Below are 20,178 nucleotides of genomic sequence, written 5' to 3'. Positions count from 1 at the left end.
CGTGGGGGCAGGCTGAGAGGGAGCAATGGCGCCCGCTCCACTCTCCACTGATTTCAGTCACTCTCTCTGCTACCCACAGTCAAATTGGGCCCCTCTCGTGCTGGTTCCTGGGTGGGTGGGCTTGTGCACGCTCTAGGCCCCTGTGGGTCTCTCCAAGGACCCCTCCTGTGAGGCTGGGAGTTTCTCAAGCTGCTGCCCCAGCCCCCACGGGTGTTTTCAATCAGAGGTTTGAGGTTTTATTTCCCTGTGCTGGAGCCCTGGGTTATGCGGTCTGTTTTTCCTCTCAGTTTATCTATGCACGAATGTGGGGCCACAGGGTCTGCTAGTGGTCAGACTGCCTGTCCCGTTCATCCCACAGTCCCACACTCCGCCAGTCTCGGTCTCCCCATGGCAATGCGAGTCCTCTCCGCCCCGGCTGCCCGTCTCTGCCCCTCCTACCAGTCTCGATGAATGTTTCTTTTTTATCTACTTGGTGTCGGACTTCCTTGCTGTTCAATTTTCTGTCAGTTCTGGTTGTGCAAGGAGGCATAATGTGTCTACCTACGCCTCCATCTTGGTTCTAAAAGGGAACATTTTAATGTGTTGTTGAATCTGGTTTGCTAATATTTTGTTGAGAATCACTGCATGTACATTCATCAGGGATATTAGCCTTTTTTTTTTTGTAATGTCCTTGTCTGGTTTTGATGTCAGGGTTTTGTGGGCTTATGAGTTTGAAAGTGATTTCCCTTCTATGTTTTGGAAGAGTTTGAGAAGAATTTGGTATTAATTCTTCTTTAAATTTTTGATAGAAGTCACCAGTGAAGTTATCTGGTCTGGACTTTTGTTTGTTGCAAGGATTTTGGTTACTAATTCAATCTCCTTACTAATAGTTGGTCTGTTGACATTTCTTTTTTTTTTTAAGTCTTTTAAATTTTTTTTGCTTAATCCTTTCACCTTTTTCACCCAGCCCTGCAACCCCTCTGACAGCTGCCACTCAGTTCTCTGAGTTTGTTTTTCATTTTGTTGTTGTTAGTTTATTCTCTTCATTAGATTCCACATATGAGTGAAAGCATATGATACTTTCTCTGACTGGCTTATTTCACTTAGTATAATGCTGTCCAGGTCCATCCACACTGTTGCAAAGGAGAAGATTTCCTTTTTTTATCTCCAAATAGTATTCCATTGTGTAAATGTACCACAGCTTTTATATTCACTCATGTACTGATAGACACTTGGGTTGCTTCCAAATATTGGCTATTGTAGATAACACTGCACTGAACATAGGGGTGCATACATTCTTTTGAATTAATGTTTTGGGTTTCTTCAGATACATTCCCAGAAGTGGAATCGATGAATCATAAGACAGATCCATTTTTAATTTTTTGAGGTATCTCCATACTTCTTTCCACAGTGGCTGCACCTCTGTGCATTCCCACCAACAGGACTTTAGGGTTCCCCTTTCTCCACATCCTCGCCAGCACTTGATGTTTATTGATTTATTGATGACAGTCATTCTGACAGGTATGAGGTGATATCTCATTGTGGTTTTAATTTGCATTTCTCTGATGATTGGTGACATTGAACATCTTTTCATATGTCTGTTGGCCATCTGTATGTCCTCTTTGGAGAGTTGTCTATTCAGGCCCGTTGCCCATTTTTTAATTGGATTTTTTGTCATTTTGGGGTTGAGTTTTATAAGTTCTTTATAAATTTTGGATATTAACCCCTTATCACTTGTGTCATTGACTATGTTCTCACATTCATTCAGACGGTTATCTTTTCATTTTGTAGATGGTTTCCTTTGCTGTGCAAAAACTTTTTGTTATAGTCCCACTTGTTAATTTTTTTTTGTTTTGTTTCCCTTTCCTGAGGAGATACATCAGATGAAATATTGCTACAAGCAATCTCCCAGATTTTACTGCCTATGTTTTCTTCTAGGATTTTTATGGTTTCAAGTCTGACATTTAAGTTTTTAATCCATTTTGAGCAGTTTGAGTTTATTCTTGCATATAATATAAGAAGGTGGTCTAGTTTCATTTTATTATGTGTATCTGTCCAATATTCTCAACACCATTTACTGAAAAGATTGTCTTTACTCCATTTTATGCTCTTGCCTCCTTTGTCAAATACAGTGGTACCTCTGTACTTATCCTGGACTCATTCCAGAACTCCTGATAAGTGCCAAAACTGACAAGTACCAAGTGATGAAGCATTTTGCCTTGTGGGGCAGCATGACTCACACAAGTTCTAACAAGTGCTACATGTCCTGAGCAAGAGCCAAAAGTTGAAACTTTTTTTCTTGTCAAAATGTGATGAATACAGGGTTTGATGAGTTCCGAATACGCCGAGTCCCAAGATAGGGCTGTATTAAATGTCTGTAAAGGTGTGGGTTTACTTCTGGCCTCTCTGTTTTGTCCCATTGATCTACATGTCTGTTTTTATGTCAGTGCAATGACATTTTGATTATTATGGCTTTGTACTATCATTTGATATCATAGAGAGCATGATTCCCCAAACTTTGTTCTTTCAAGATTGCTGTGGCTATTTGGGATCTTTGTGGTTCTATATAAATTTTCTAGAATACTTTTCTAGTTCTCTGAAATATGCTGTTGGTATCTTGATAGGGATTGCATTGAATCTATAGATTGCTTTGGATAGTGTGGACATTTTAATGATGTTAATTCTTCCTATCCATGAACACAGTATATGCTTCCACTTATGTGTGTCATCTTTAATTTCTTTCTTCCATGTCTTATAATGTTCCGAGTACAGGTCTTTTCACATCCTTGGCTAAATTTATTCCTAGATATTTTTTTTTTGAAACAATTGTGAATCTGATTGTTTTCTTAGTTTCCCTTCCTGGATAGTTCATTCTTGGTGTATAAAAATGCAATTGAATTCTGATTATTTATTATGTGTCTGGCTGCTTTACTGAAATTATCAGTTCTACCAGCTTTTTTGGTAGAATTTTAGGGTTCTCTATATATAGTATCATGTCACCTGCAAATTTACTTCTTTCTTTCCAATTTGAATGCCTTTTATTTCTTCTTCTTGTGTGATTGTTATGGCTAGGACTTCCAATACAATGTGGCATAAGAGGTGAAAGTGAACATCTCTTTCTTGTTCCTGATGTTAAGGAACACACTTTCAGTTTTTCCTTGTTGATGTGATGTTAGCTGTGTGTTTGTCATACATGGCCTTTATTATGTTGAAGGATGTTCCCTCTGTCTCACTTTGCTCAGTTTTTGTCATAAATGTGTGGTGGCTTTTGTCAAAAGCTTTTTCTTTATCTATTGATATGATTCTGATTTTTATCCTTTATTTTGTTTATGTGGTATATATCATATTAATTGCTTTGTAGGTATTGAGCCATCCTGGCATCCCAAGAATAAATCCCATTTGATCATCCCACTTGTGTATGATCTTTCAATGTATTGCTGAATTCAGTTTGCTAGTATGTTGTTGAGGATTTTTGCTTCTATTTTCATCAGAGATATTGGCATATAATTTTATTTCTTTATAGTGCTTTTATCTGGTTTTGGATTTAGGATAAAGCAGGCCTCATGAAACAAGCTTGAGAGTCTTCCCACCTCTTGAATTTTTGAGACAAATTGAGAAGGATAAGTGTTAGTTCTTCTTTGAATGTTTTGTAAAATTCACCTCTGTAGCCATCTGGTCCAGGACTTTTGTTTTCGGGGAGTGTTTTAATTACTGATTTGATTTCATTGGTTGTATTCGGTCTGTTCAGATTTTCTGTTTCTTCATTCAGTCTGATTGAGTGTATGCTTCTAGGAATTTATCCTTTTCTTCCAGATTGTCCCATTCGTTGGAATATAATAGTTCTTAGTATTTTCTTATAAGCTTTTTTATTTCCATAGTGTTAATTATCACTTCTCATTCATTTCTGTTTTATTGATTTGTGTCCTCTGTCTTGTTTTCTTGATAAGTCTGGTTAAAGTTTTATACATTTGTTTATCTTTTCAAAGAACCAGCTCTTGGTTTCATTAATCTTTTGTATCAGTATTTTTCTAGGCTCTTTCGTTTATTTTTGCTCTGGCCTCTATTATTTTCTTACTTCTACTCACTTTTAGCTTTGTTTGCTGTTCTCTTTTAGGTTCCCTGAGGTGTAAAGTTAGGTTGTTTATTTGTGACTTCTCTTATTTCTTGAAGTAGGACTGTAATGCTATGAATTTCTCTCAGAACTGTTCTGGCTGTGTCCCATAGCCATGTGTCCCATTTTGGGTTGTTGTGTTTTCATTTTCATTTGTCGCAAAGTATCTTTTGATTTTTCCCTTGATCTCATTATTAAAACATTCATTGTTTAGTAACATGTTATTTAGCTTCCATGTGTTTGTGTGTGTTTCAGTTTTTTTATTGTAATTTATTTCTAGTTTCATACCAGTGTGGTCAGAGAAGATAGTTGATATGATTTCAATCTTCATAAATTTATTGAGACTTGTTTTGTGTCCTAACATGTGGTCTATCCTGAAAAATGTTCCACGTGCACTTGAAAAGAGTATATGTTCTGTTGCTTTGGGATTAAATGTTCTAAAAATAACAATTAAATCTATCTGGCCTAATGTGCCATTTATGGCCACTGTTTCCTTTTTGATTTTCTTTCTGGAAGATCTAGCTGTTGATGATGATACGGTGTTAAAGTGTTGTACTGTAACTGTAACCTTAATGTCCATCACAGTTTGCTTTATATAGTTAGGTGCTCCTGTGTTGGGCACATAAATGTTTACAAGAGTTATATCCTCTTGTTGGATTGATTTATTTATCAGTATATAATATTCTTCATTGTCTCTTCTAATAATCTTTGTTTTAAAGTCTGTGTCGTCTGATGTAAGTATTGCCACCTGAGCTTTTTTTTATCCGCTTGTTTCATTTGAAAGAAATATTTATTTCTCTCTCTCTCAGTTTGTGTGTGTCTTTTGATGTGAAGTGGGTATTTTGTCAATAGCGTATATATGGGTCTTCTTTTCTTATTCATTCAGTAACCCTATGTTTTTTATTAGAACATTTAATCCATGTATGTTTAAATTGATTATTGATAGATACATAATTATTGCCATTTTATTATTCTATTGTGTTCCTCTTTTTTAAAAAGTCTCTTTAGCATTTCTTATAATACTGGGTTTGTGGTGATGAACTCCTTTAGCTTTTTTTGGTCTGAGTAGGTCATTTGTCTTTGGGTTTTAAATGATAGCCTTGCTGGGTAGAGTACTCCTAGATATAGGTCTTTGCTTTTTATCACTTTGAACATTTCATGCCAATCCCTGTTGAGAAATCAGCTGACAGTGTTACGGGAGCTCCCTGCAGGTCTTTCTCTGGCTGCTTTTAAGATTCATTTTTTGTCTTTAACCTGTGACATTTTAATTATGATATGGCTTGCTGTGGACCTGTTCGGGTTCATCTTGTTTGGAACTCTCTGTGCTTCCTGAACTTTTATGTCTATTTCCTTTACCAAGTTAGGAAAGTTTTCAGTCATTATTTCTTCAAAAGTTTCTCAATCCCTTGCTCTTTCTCTTCTCCTTCTATCACCCATATGACACAGATTTGTTCCACATGATGTCCCAGAGGTCCTTTAAACTATCCTTACTTTATTTTATTTTATTTTATTATTTTCTGCTCCCCTGATTGGGTGTCTTCTGCTATGTTGTCTTTCAAATAACTGATTCAGCCCTCTGCTTCATCTAATGTGCTGTTGATTCCTACTAGTGTTCTTCTTTTCAGTTACTATATTCTTCATTTCAGTTATTGTATTCTCTTCTGACTGGTGTTTTTATGGTTTCCATATCCATTTTTATGCTGCTAAAGTTCTCACTAAGTTCCTTGAACATCCTTATAGCTATTGTTTTGAACTATATAGCTGTAGATTGCTTGCCTCCATTTTCTCTCATTCTTTTTCTGGAGATTTCTTCTGTACTTCAATTTGGGACATGTTTCTCTGTCTCCCCATTTTGGCTGCTTCTCTGTGTTTATCTCTGAGTGGCGGGTATATCTGCTATCCCTTGTAGTCTTGCTAAGGTGGCTTTACACAGTAAGCATTCCATAAGACCCTGTGGCACAATCTCCTAGATAACCTGAGCTGGTGCTCCAGGACTGTTCCTTGTATGGGTTATGAGTGCCTTTCTGTTGTAGCCGACCCTTGATTGTTTGGGGCATATTCATAGGTGGCGTTGACCCTCAGGCTGGCTGGCTGTGAGGACTGGCCACAACCAGTGTATGAGCTGCTGTTCTGAGGCTAACCCCCAGAAGCATCCTTTGCCTCTTCAGGGCCTGGTGCCTGCCAAGATCTTTTTGGGGGTGTGCTGCTTATAGAACTAGTCAGGTCATGATCTGTTGTAGTCTGAAACCAGGCCCTGGGATATTGATTTTGGTGTCTCTTAGGGAGGGACTTCTGTGCAGACCAATGTCATACTCTGCCTGTGACCAGCCTTGGGCTCCCTATTAAGAGCTCCAAAGTGACCCATGGTTGGTAGCGGCCTGTGCTGGGCCTCAGTGTGTGTAAGTGAGGTCAAGATGCATGCCAAGGCTGGCTGCTGCCAGTTCCAGGCCTGAGGCAGGTCATCAAAAGGCCCAAGACACCCTAAAACCCCATGCAACCTACCAGCTACCCTTTAGGCTCAGCCCCTAAAAAGCCTCTGGTGGTATGCAAGACTCAGGGTCTCAGGGAGTCACCACATAAAGGTGAGTGCTATTCACACGTTAATAAAGATTCAAACTCATCATTAGTACTGGGTTTGAGGCCACTGAACAAATGTCTCAGGGTACACTGAGGCCAGCCATGAGCTCCCTGGGGCATGTGGACCCTTGAGATGGGGTCGGATCTCATGGAGTCATCAGGGTAGAGCCAGTAGAGTTCATCGGGTTAACGCAGGATAAAATTTGGTCATGTAGAGGGAATGCTGAGCACAGGAACTGTGACAACTGTTGAGAGTGCAGGGAAATGGCCTTCATCCTAAAGTCACCCAACTGAGTCTCACTGTGTGTGTCTCTGACACCCCATGAGCTTGTCTAGCATTCCTCAAGAGTTTGTTTAAGAAAGACTGTAACACAGGCCCAGGTTGGCCACCACTGGCAGAGCCCACAGTTGTTCCTACATGGGTAGGGCAGGTCCTCAGAGAATTGATAGGGTGGAGCCCATGGAGCTCCACAGACTAATGCTACAGGGCCCAATGTAGGAATATTAGTGCTCATCTTGCATGCAGAGAAAACAGCTCTTGCCCTAAAGCCACACAATTCAGTCTCTCCTTAAGTGTCTCTGGCGTCCCCCAAGGTTGTCCAGAATTACTCGAGTGATTTTTTTGGAAAGACCAATGCAGGCCTAGGCTGGTTGGTGCCGGCAGAGCTTATTGCCATGTGCGAACTGGATAGGGCTGGGCCTCTGGGAGTCACAGGGTGTGGCTAGTGCTTTTGAGGGTAGTGCTCAACCCAGGAAAGATAGCGCCCTCGGGAAGTGCAGGAGAGGTCAACACAGGGGCATTGGCGGCTGTCCCTCGTGCCCTCTCCCTAAAGCCACACAACTTTCTCTCTCCCTAGAGGGGGAGTGTAACTCTAGCACCCTCCAAGCTGCTGTTCTTCTTTTGGAGCCCAGGGTGAGTGTCTGCAAGTGAGATTTTGTGCATTGTCCCTTAAAAGGGTACCTGGGCTTCCAGCAACTTTCCTTCTCACCTGGGCAGACAGAACCCCTGCTGATTTTCTCAACCAGATATTATGTGGGCCCTTCTTCCTGCTACTGGTGCTCTGGGCTGGGGAAACCCTGCATGGAATTGAGACACCTCCCTACTCCTTGCCCCTCTGCAGCTGAGATATCCCTCCGGAGTCTCAACTGCCACCCGTGAGTGTGGGACCAGCCATTTTGCGTCCATGCCCCTCCTACTAGTCTCTCCATGGCTTCTTCTCTGTACCCCTAGTCATAGGTATTTTGTTCAGCTAGTCTTCAAATGGTTCTTCTGGCTCATGGTTCCATAATTTAGTTCTAATTTTGATGTGGCCATGGGAGGAGATGAGTCCAGCTTCCACCTACTCTGCCATCTTTGAATAAAACAAGAAAGAAATTTCTGAAGGCCTTATTTCTAAATCCCTAAACTGCTCAGTTTACACAGTGACTTTTTGCCTGAGTTGTTTCCAGGGACTCGAATGCATACCTTTGTAAAATGGCACTTGGAACCATGTGGGTATGAATATGAAAGGCCTCACCTTACCACCATGTATAGATTTATCTGTGAGCATTTTTTAAAAGGTGAGACTTACTTAAGCCCAAGTTCCAAGACAAATGACTCTTCTTGGGACTGCAGAGTCGAACTAAATGCCGTTTCTATGCTGTATAAATTTAGATTCTTCCCATTCTGTACCATACTTATTTTTTAAACCAACTTACACATTTTGAAACTGAATATAAATAAAAGTTCTACAATAATAGTAATGCTTACGCATAGAGTTATTTTTTTTAATGTTATCAACATTTCAGCATTTCTGTGAGGGAGGTAGATGGTATCATTTAGTTGTTATTTATCTGTTCATTCATTGTACAAATATTTAATGGTCACCTGTTATTTGGTAGGTGCTGTTCTAGGATGCACGAGCTACAGCACAAAAGAGACCCAAATTTCTGCCTTGTTGGCACTCGTGTTTTGTAGAGGAGAGAGGACATGAGAAGGGAAGAGTTGAGGAAAACCAAGTGCTAAGGGGCTTGTTACTTGCTTGGGCCACATTGTGAACCTGTAATTGATCTAAAAGCTTGTATTTCAAGATAAACTTTTTTTTAAATTGTGAAATTTCTGTCTTTTCCCATATGAGTAAGTTTTTTAACAAAGTTAAACTGATTTTATGCTAAAGTACAGATTCACTCTAAAACTTAGTTCAAGATGAGATCTTAATAAATTGTTAACATTGACCCATATTTACAAAAAATAAAAAAGTAAGGAAGAGAATGGTATGTACAAGAAACTAATCCTCAAAATTCCCTAAAGCATGTAAATAACTTTCTCAGGAAAAAAAAAAACCAACCTAGAACATTAATTAGCACTGTAGCTGGCACATAACAGATTGGTTAAATTACCTATCAGGAGAATTGCAGCTGTTTAGAAAACAAACCTCACTTTTGAAAAGCAAAATTAAACATTTTTAGACAAAAACATGCTTTCTTTGGAGCTACGAGGTTTTTTTAAGTTTTTAAACTAGAAATTCCTACCTTTTAAAAAATAAATCAGAGCTAAACATCTCTTCTTAGTTACTTTATTTCACCATTTCTTCTTATGAATAGTATGAGTTTAATGACTTTGAAGAAAAGCTAGAGGCTTTGCCCTCCTTCAGGCAAATGACAAGTGGAGGAGAGAAAAGGTCAAGCATATGAAGACGTCTAATGAGCTTTATTTAGAAAGTATAAATGTTAAAAAAAACTTTTCTGCTTTCTTCCTCCTATCACAGTCTTTCTTCATCATTTGAGCTGGGAGTATAATGTTTTGCCCTATTCTAATCATCTCTCAAAGTACCTGATGATAAAAAGAACAGATGTAACAAATTTTGTAATTTCAAAATACAAGCCCAGAAACTGACCAGTGCTTAGGATGATTCCTGGGATCAAAACATTAGTTTGTTATGCTTAAGCTTTTAAAAATTTGTTATAATAATAATTTTAGTAGTTTATTTTGTTTTTTGCATTACTATTTATCCCCCTTATATTATACCCTCTTCCATCTCCACCCACCCACCCAACCTCCACGCTGCTGTCCACGTCCATGAGTCCTTTTTCTGTTTTGCCCGATCCCTCCACCCTCCAACCTTCTGCCCCCAGAGCTGTCAGCTTACTCTCTATGAGTCTGACTCTATTTTACTTGTTTGTTCAGTTTGTTCATTAGATTCCACAGATGAGTGAAATCATGACTGGCTTATTTCACTTAGCATAATGGTACATTTACACAATGGAATACTACTTGGCCATAAAAAAGTATATTTTGCCCTTTGTGACAGCATGGATGGATCTAGAGAACACAATAGTTTTAAAAACTATTATTTACTATTTCATGATAGCACAGTAAATTATTATTACAAATTCTCCTGAAGTTGACTCATAGGTACATTGCTTTTCTGAGAAGACGCATAGTAAGTGGAAGCCCACTTCACCTACAGAAAGGAAAGGGAGCCACGGATTTCAGGGAGACAGTTCCCTGTCCAGAAAACTGAGTCCCTCCTGCTTCAGATGCACCTGCTGTTCCCTGTTCTGCTTCTGCAGGGCAGACAGCTCCTACCAGCACTCGCCTGTGAGACAGCAGGCCTGCACCTGCTGCTCAGTGCTGTGCCCTAACACCCACTGATCACATAGATAAATGTTAAATTGAGGCACATGATTTTTTTATGACTTTTTTCTTTTTAGTCACTTCCAGGTATCGGGAAATGAGAGCCAACATGTTTTTCAGGTGCTGGATTCTTTGTTTGATTTTTTTGTTGTTGTTTAATCTTTATTGTACTTTTTCCATTACCATTTAGTTCCCCTATGCCCCCTGCCCCTCAGTTTGTTTGATTTTTAAAGATAAGATCATCTTAAAACATTTGTAGCGTAGTTTGTAACAGTATGTTTTTTGGCCTTTGAAATTTAGTTGTGTATGTTTTAAGTGTGGTGATGACCTGAGCTTTACTGAAGGAATATGGCCATCTCTCCACATTTTCATTGCCAACTGAGTTCATACTATATTATAGTCATAGCAAAATTATTTCACAGTCTCAATAAAAATTCTGTAGATAGCTTAGTGGCTGAATCATCTTTCATCACATAGATGTGCCTGAATTACCCATTATAGTAATTTGGCTATTTAGACTGCTTATGTTTTTGACTATTACAAATAAAAATATGATGAGCATATTTTCATGTAGTTTTATCCTATATCTGATTTTTTTCCTGAGATCATTTTACTACAATGGTTCAGGGGATGCCAGGGAAATAAAGTTAAGGAAAATTTTAACTATCAGTGCACAAAAAAAAAAGAGAAGAAAATTAGTTGTACCGTGGACTCTAAAGTGACTTTTGTGTAAAAATGTCCTTCCTTCTTGCAATTCTCATGCTTACCATGAAACCAAATAAGGAGAGTAGTGGTAAGCACGGGTACTGAGGCTTGATTATCTGGGTTGTACGTGCAGTTTTCCACTAAGTCACTGGGACAAATAACTCAAACTCTTTATTCCTCAGTTTCCTCATAGATGAAATGGTAATAATAAAATGATAGTCCCTGTCTCTTGGGGTTGTGCTGAGAATTAAATATTGTAAGAATTAATTTATGTAAATCTCTTGAAAACATGCCTGATGCAGAGTAAATGCTCACTAAATGTTTATTTGCAACAGCACCTAAGAAAATATTTTCTAATTTTATATTCTTAAAAGTTACTCTTTTGTTTCCAATCCCATTTCATCTCAAATATTAGAGTCGCTTAAATTCCTTCTTAATCAAACTATCCCATGCCTGCAAATACATGCATGGAATGTGCTCTTTTTAAGATTTCTGGAATTGTTAGTATTTTAGTTGTACACATAAATCACACAGATCCTTATCTCAAATAGCCAGTGGCAGAATTCTTTTGAGCAAAATGTTTTTCATTGATGGTTTGGGGTCTTTTAGATTTTTCACCCTCAAGCACAAAAATTATCATGAAGAAAACACTAACATGAAGAAGCAAAGTGTGTGTGAATTAGTGGATATCTTCAGCAGAAAAAGGGGGCTAGTCACCCAATCAGAATCTAAACTGGTAGCCATTTTCCTGCCACAGCCACACGTTATGAGAAGGCTGCAGGTGGTCTTTCCAGACACATTCACTCCATTTATTACAGAGTGATACATTTCACTCTGTAATGTATCACTACGTTTATTATAAGGCTTTAATAAGACTCTTGGCCCAATTTGGAGTCCCTGCCCAACAGAGCTTAGCTGAGCCTCATGATGCACTAGTGACACTTGCCTAGACAAGGCAGGCCTAAGTGCCCTGCGTGGCCCGTTCCCACTAAAAGTTGATCTTGACCCATTACATCTTAACATGCCAATGGCAAAAAATAGAAAGGGAGGATGGAACTAGGAGAAAGGTATATCAAGAGAGGAGTTGCTTCAATACAGATTTCTTCTTGCCATCCTTAAAGCAGGGTATGTCAACTTCAGCTCCACTGACATGTTGAGCCAAATAATTTTTTTTTCATGATAAGCTGTCCTGTTCATTGTAGAATGTTTAGTCACATCCCTGGCCTCTGCCCACCAGATTCCAATAGCACACATCCGCACTCCCATCAGCGACAACCCAAAAAGTCTACAGACAAAATTGGCTTCAAGTGAGAACCACTGCTTTAAAGCCACACTATAATTACAGGTTCCCTGTTAACCTTGGGCATGGCTGGCTGGTGTCATAGTCCTCCTCAGAGACTTCTGTGATGAAAGGGGCCTTGAGCACCACCTCCCAGCTCACCACTAAGCTGCAGACAGCCTGGAACAGACACCCAGAAGCATGCGAATAAAACTATCCCCTCTGCCTACTTTATAAGGCCAAGGCTAAAATCATGTATTCCTAAAAACCTCAATTCTAGATAGAGTAAAGAAAATGATTTCTTCCTTTCTCTCAAAGTTAATACATTACTGAAATTAATCATATCACCAAAATCACTCTTTGTTTTTTCTAATAATTTCTATAGTGAAAATGTGTAGTCTTCAAGAGTATTTCATTAATTACATTTACAAATATACATTCCCTTAAAAATATATGTATACCACACTTATAGCAGCCTCAGAGTTACTGAGCTACTTTTTTCTAACAAACTTTATAAATAACACATAAGCTTCATGTGGTATTTTCAGGTTCTGTGCCCAAGCTCAAGTCTTTACTACTTTGGTATATATTAGTAATGAGTATATATTATAAAATATATAATATTTATGGTTAATGAAAATCACATCTAACCTATTTCTATAGAAATTATCACTGAAATACACTTAGATTGATGTAAACTGGCAAATGGAATCAGCTGCAGTACTCTTATGAACTATAGCTAGTTTATAATTTCTAAAAATTATTTTCTTGTTTTCCTTGGTTTTCATGAACTTATGAATGCCCTGTAGAGCAATGCAACCAAACTGTTAATTGGTAATAATCAGATTTGGGCAGATTTTACATGACAACAAAATGAAAGCTAGCTTCTTTCTTTAATTTTTTTTTATTTTAGTTGGTTTTAGAGAGGGGGTGGGAGGGAGAAAGAGAGGGAGAGAAACACCAATGTGTGGTTGCCTCTAAGTGGCCCCTACAGGGGACCTGGCCCAGAACCCAGGCATGTACCCTGACTGGGAATCAAACCCGGCACCCTTTGGTTCACAGGCCAGCGCTCAATCCACTGAGCCACACCAGCCAGGGCTGAAAGCTAGCTTTTATTGCGTATTTGCTTCATGCTAAGTTTAACTCTTTTCTAAATTATCTTTATATATTATTTTTATGTAATCCTCCTAGAGATAGGAATTCTTACATATGTATGTACATAATTGCCCCGCTATTATCCTAGCCTCTTGGTCAGTCAGTATCTTGGGAATATCTTGTAATTGAAATGTGTGTTGTGTGACAGTGTGTATTTATTAATGGGTTCGAAATGTTGCTAGACTTTATGGTAAAATGTTAAAAATAATGACATATAGAAGAGGAAGAGAGGGAAGGGATAGAAGAAGAGAAATAGCAAGAAGATGAGGCTGTAATCTCTGTCTCCAGAGATCTAGTTAAGGTCATATAATCTAGCAAATTAGCATAATTATGAATGAAGGTTAAGGTATCAGATGGCATGTAATCAAGTGTAGATTGTGCTACAGGAATTCAAAGTTGGGAAAGCTTATTAAGACCTGAGGTTAGTTGGAGAATCTGTATGGGTAGTGGATTCTTATCTCAGCTTCAAAAAAGGTAGGGTTTGGTTTGCTCTTATACAATCCATGAGTGGCCAGGGAGGAACTGATGACATTCCAGGTGGAAAAACCAGCATCCTAGATATGAGTTGAGCCAAGGGTTTGAAATTTTTCTACAGTTCCAGCATGATTTATATACATTTTTAGGAAAAGAATACTGGCTGTATTCACATTCTTTGTGGTGTAGAATAAGAGAGCATGAGGGTGTTTCTGGTGTGGAAGGGAACACATAACCTCAGATATAAGAAGTTAGTACACCCACCCAGTATTTGGCGCTTGCATTACCCATGATATCAGAGATATAAGAGAACTGAAAAATTGTGTTTTCCCTATTTATTTCCTTAATTAAAAATCATTATATAATTTGCTCTACAAAGAGGGTTACAATAGAAATATTAACAAACTGGTGTGTAGTTTGCTTGTTGGTAGAAAATATGTGTAGACATCTTTCTGACATTGGCATTCTTTACTCAGTTGTTCTCAGTATTTTTTTCTGCCTCTTCGTATTTTTTATTTCCTTCACTCCAGGTTACAATCTGATATACTCTCATAATCTCTTATTATATAGAATGATTATTCTAAGGAGTGTTAGGCCTGAGAAGATTTGTATCAGAATGCTGGAGAGGGGTATGGGCCACATATGGTTTGAAAGTTCTCCTTGGAAATATTGGTATCTCCCCTTCACTGTGCTCTTTGCTATGTAAGAATTTTTATATGTATTTAAAAATCCATACCTATGTTGATATTTTTGGAGCATTAATACATTAGACTATTAATAAATTAAAATAAATTATCTCCAGTAACTTAATTTGAAGGATTTTTTAATCCCTCTCTCCCTTTTTTAAATTTTCTTTTCTAGATCCCAAAGTCCAAGAGTGAGGGATCTATTCAGGTCTACAGGGTACCACAACCAGAGCTATCTGATGGTGTTCCTCAGGTCACCCTGCGGCTACGTCATAGAAAACCCTGCTGGGATGGCATGAATTCAGCAGAGGACGTTTGTGGGGGCAAGGTGGTGTCCAGGTTGGCATGTTTCCTTTGTTTACACGTTACATATTGCATTCTCTGCTCTGATGGAAAGGCCCAGATATATAGATATGTTTGTATTTATTACCACTGGGGTCAATAAGATGCTGATCAGTAGAACTATTTAAAATTCACTCTAAGATTTGAGAATATTCTAATAGTTCTTATCACAGAAGCATTCCTGGTTTATTATATTTTATTTCTATATTAAAACAAATTATGGCCCCGGCTGGTGTGGCTCAGTGGGTTTGGGCATCATCCCGCAAACCGAGGGGTCACCAGTTCGATTCCCTATCAGGGCACATGCCTGGATTGCTGGCTGGGTCCCCAGTTGAGGGAGTGCAAAGGGCAACTAATCGATGTTTGTCTTGCACATCGACGTTTCTCCCCCTCTCTTTCTCCCTCCCTTCCCCTCTCTCTAAAAATAAATAAAATCTTAAAGAAAAAACAAATTATATAATCAATCAGAACATGCTAGACACTGAAATAAAAGTTGGAAGAGTTATGCCTTTTCATAGTATGTTCAGTGGCCAATATTATCTACAATTAAAGTGGACATCAGAGTTGTTACTGGAACCCACTCTCACTAACAAGTTTTGAATGTTGCCTTCTAACCATTATGTTGCACAAAACAAACTACTTTGGTAGAAAAAGGCATGCAATTTTTAAAAAATAAGTAAAATGGAGTCTGAATCTTATTTACTCATAGCATAAAGAATTCTCTGTTTTAAGAATGTTTTTATTTTTTATAACTTAAAACCTGTTTCTGAAATTTAAAAAGTTTCATTAAAAGACCAGGAGCTCTAAAGAATTTAAAGATACTTAAGACATTAAATAGGTAAATGATATAGTTAAAGAGCTTACCACTTTGGATTGCCTTATAGAAGAGATGGAGTTTTCATTGGATTTAAAAGATGAAGATAATTTAAACTGGGAGAAAAAGATGACAAGGCTCCTCCAGTCAGGCCTAGTTAGGAGGTACAGGGGGTGTTCCAGAAATATCAGACAGGTGTCACATAAGGAATTATCTAGGGATAGCCTGGGAAGGTAAAGTGAGGCCAGGCCATCAAGGACCTTGAATGCCAGGCGGAATTATTTTTATATTCACGGAACAAATGTTCAGCACTTAACCTCTGGTTCCAGGAAGTGCTTTAGGACAGGGGATGCAGCACTGACCAAAGCCAGCCAGGCCCTTGTGTTTACGGCCCTTACATTCTGGTGAAGGAGGTAATAGCAAGACCTTGAGAAAAAAATAGAAAAAAGCCCATGAAAAGGATCATTTTAGCTTCAATAAATGGGGACATTGAGAAACTAAAGCAGGTTCATGCAATAGACTAACTCAAAGACAGGTAGTTTATCTGAGTAGTCAGGGGAGGCCTGAACTGAGACATCAAGGGGGGAAGGGGGAGCAAGTCTGTAAAGAGCAAAGAGCAAAAGAACTGAGATAGTGGGGAGAGGGGTCTATAGGAGCTACTATAAAGGACACAAGGACAAAATCAAGGGGGAAGGTAGAGATGGGAGAGGGAGGTGGGATTGGCCTGGGTGGGGTGGAGGGATGGGGAGAAAATGCAGACAATTGTAACTGAGTAAAAATTTTTAAAACTTATAAAAAATAAATAAATAAATTCACTATCACCCTTTAAAAAAAACAAAAAGAACTGAGATAAGGAAACTTAGTGTCAGCCTCCAGGTAATAGGACTCCAGTGAGAGTTTCAGCTGGGGAGGAATCTGTGATGGGAAGTTGGTATATCAGAAAAAGTAGCCTTCCATCATAGCATGGAGCTCTATTGGAAGAGCCAGTGTTTGGAAGTGGTTATATTGTTGGTTCCTTCAACAGTTGCTACTTTTTATCAAGATCAAGTTACTTGGTACTTACTTGCTGGAGCTGGGGATTCAGAGACATAAGGCCTGTGTTTAGTGGGACAGAGAACAAGTGAATAGAAATTCAATAATTATCATTAAATACACATTTAGTAAGTGCCTGTTATGTGCCAGGCACTGTGAAGTGGGCTGGTGAGAATGTCATGAATAAGACTCAGGCGCCCTTCTTAAGAAGCTTCTACTATCGTCCACAGGCTGCTGTGCGAGGACACAGAAAAGGCACGGACCACACTGGGAGATTCAAGTCAGAGAAGGTTTCAGAAGGAGAGGGACTTTTGGAGGAGGCTAAGTAGAAGTTTACTAGGCAAGGAAATCAAGATAAGGGTGCTCCTTATCTTGGAAAAAAAACCAACACATGCAAGGACATGCAGGTGGTGAGGACAGCTTGGAGGAGAGCGGCAGGTGCAGCAGTGTGTTCGGGACATCTGGAGGTCAGAATGGAGAAGAGGCTAAGCTAAATAGGTCAGATCATGTAACCCATTTAAGGAGTGTACATTTTCTCTTATAGATGATGAGGAGTGATGGCAGGAATATACACGGGAAAATAGTATAAACAGACTTGTATTTTAGAAAAGATCCTGTGGCAACTGTGCAGAAGGAAAGGTTAAGAGAAATGTAAGAGGTGCTGAGAGAGCAACAAAGAGGCTATGAGACAATCCATGCAAACCGCGAGAGCCGGTGAAGTCATCATCGTCACTGAGGACAAGATGTGGACAAGTCTGTGTGCCCGTTGTGAGGAAAGGGTGAGATTAGAGGAGTTTTGGGGTTGGGTTGTATGTTTGTTTTGCTTCATTTGGGGTATTATAATAGTACTTTAATGAATGAAATGTATGCAGGTTTGTAAACATAACAGGTAGTGTTCGTAGAGAGAAAGAAGCTGGTGTTACAGGGCAGAAAATAATAGCACAAGGACCTCCAGGATGGAATCCAGAGACCAAGTGGTGACTCCTGAGTAAGGCAGGTGGGCACCTTGTGCACAGGGAGGGCGTCTTCACACTGTAGCCTCTGTGAATGCCTGGGCTCCTGACCTCGTGCAGTAGGCAGTTGAACAGCAAGCCTGTTCCTCAAAGGAAGGGAGTGATCAGTAGAAGAACTGGCCTTGGTTAATGAGGAACACTTTAGAAAAGAATAAGGGGCACAGATAGAAAACACTGGGCCTTTTTAATGTTTCCTTCTCCAGTTTAAAATCCAGGGTCAGATGCCTGGCTAACCACCAGTGTAGATGTTACCTTCCCAAATTAGTTTTTAAAAAATTATGCTAAAAATGCCTGAAGTTAAATAATTAAGAGAAAAATTCAAATGTTCATTGTTTATACCTTTATTCTTGCTCATTGAGTCAGAAAAAAAAAAAAAGTTTCCTGCTTCTAAAGGTAACAAGAGAAGAGCTTCCTGTTTGGAGAATGCGATACAAACCAAGTGCTTCTGAGATACAAATCAAGTGAGATTTCGGAGAGAAGGCTCTGCTAACTTTACTCTCGCCACGCTCCGTTCCTCTGGTCAGCATATGCCAGTTCAAACAAACTCATATTAGTGTTTACAAGTTTCCTATATACTTAGCAAGTTTTTTAAAATTCAGCCTTTAAGGACTGACTCCTTCACACTCAGCAACCTTTCAGGTTTAAATGGAACAACAAACCTTGCTACCTGCCATCAAGCAGACGATCCATCAACTTCTTGCCTCTATCCAAATCAATAGTGTCTGTTCAGAGATTTTCACTTTTTACATACCTGTTAATAGATCGTGAGACAAATCATCAAAAGACAAATGGAGATAATTAAAGTAATTTTAACTAAAAGTAAGTTTTAAATCATTTATATGTCTTTGAAGTAACAGAATAGACATTATGCCAATTTTCATTTCAAAAATGAACATACGAAGCTGTTTTTATTTCCAGTTACTTTCCAGAACAAGGTATTTGTTAGTTTATAAATTTTAAATAGATAAAAATAGTGTGTGATTTGCATGTACACACACACAAACACATGCAACACTTTTCTCTAAATCTTTTCTTTAGGTAAGATTCCACTTTTCTCTTTAACAGTTTATTGGTTGCCCTGGTCTTAAACACAAAGGCTGGTAGTGTGTGTGAAGTGTATGCTTATGCCCCTCTCCTCTAATACAATATTTACTTTGGCTTACCACCTTTGTTTCAAGCAATTGTCAAGAAGCTATTAGCTAAGCTTTCCCTAGTACTGATGTTAATTTATTTATTTATTCTTTTAATTATGTTATTGATTATGCTATTACAGTTGCCCCAGTTTTACCCCTATGTCCTTCTCGACCCAGCACTCCCTACTCCCTCAGGCAATCCCCACACCGTTGTTCATGTCCATGGGTCATGTCTATATATGTTCTCTGGCTACTCTATTTGCTATACTGTACTTTACATCCCCATGGCTATGCCGTAACTACATATTTTGTATTTCTGAATCCCCTCACCTCTTCACCCATTCCCACCAGACAACCATCAAAACACTCTCCATACCCATGGTTCTCTCTCTGTTCTTCTTGCTGGCTTATTTGTTTTTAGATTAAATTGTTGATTGATATAGATTTATTGCCATTTCATTGTTCATAGTTTTGATCTTCTTTTTCTTAAATAAGTCCCTTTATCATTTTGTATAACAATGGTTTGGTGATGATGAACTCCTTCAGGTTTTTTCTTGTCTGGGAAGCTCTTACATGCCCTTTGATTCTAAATAATAGCTTTGCTGAGTAGAGAAATCTTGGCAGAGGTCCCTGTTGTTCATGGCTTTGGATATTTCTTGACAATCCCTAGTAGCCTGCAAAGATTCTTTTGAGAAATCAGCTGATAGTCTTATGAGAACTACCCTGTAGTTAACTAACCACTTTTCTCTTGCTGCTTTTAAGATTCTCTCTTTATCTTTAACCTTTGGCATTTTAATTATGATGTGTCTTGTAATGGGCCTCTTTGCATCCATCTTGTTTGGGATTCTCTGTGCTTCCTGGACTTGCATGTCCATTTCCTTCACCAAATTAGGGAAGTTTTCTTTCATTATTCTTTCAAATAGATTTCCAATTTCTTGCTTTCTGATCTCCTTCTGGCACCCCTATGATTCAAATGATGGAATGCTCGAAGTTGTCTCGGACAACTTCCTTGTTTTGTTTTGTTTTGTTTTAGATTTGTTTTTCTTCTTTATGTTCTAATTAAATGCTTTTTTCTTCCTTATATTCCAAATCATTGATTTGATTCTTGACTTCTTCCACAGTACTATTGTTTCTGTGTAAATTGTTCTTTATTTTAATTAGTGTATCCTTCATTTCTGAGTGGATCTTTCTTATGTTGTTGAGCCCTCATTAAGTTCCTTGAGCATCCTTATAACCAGTGTCTTGAACTCTGCATCTGATAG

At 38.6% G+C, this 20,178-nt stretch overlaps 1 protein-coding gene across 5 annotated transcripts in view; it reads left to right on the top strand.

Moving 5' to 3' along the window:
- The window catches only part of FAM13A (family with sequence similarity 13 member A), a 278,405-nt gene that overhangs the window by 133,488 nt on the left and 124,739 nt on the right, over nt 1-20,178 (top strand). For all 5 annotated transcript variants that reach the window (XM_053922889.2, XM_071221261.1, XM_053922887.2 and 2 more), the window contains one exon: nt 14,758-14,921. In XM_053922889.2, the coding sequence (XP_053778864.1) occupies nt 14,758-14,921 (164 nt within the window). The remainder of the gene's footprint in view (nt 1-14,757; nt 14,922-20,178) is intronic.

This window comes from Desmodus rotundus, chromosome 4, assembly GCF_022682495.2.
Source record: "Desmodus rotundus isolate HL8 chromosome 4, HLdesRot8A.1, whole genome shotgun sequence".
In the NCBI taxonomy this organism is placed as follows: Eukaryota; Metazoa; Chordata; class Mammalia; order Chiroptera; family Phyllostomidae; genus Desmodus; species Desmodus rotundus.
This window is presented reverse-complemented; position numbering and strand designations above follow the sequence as displayed.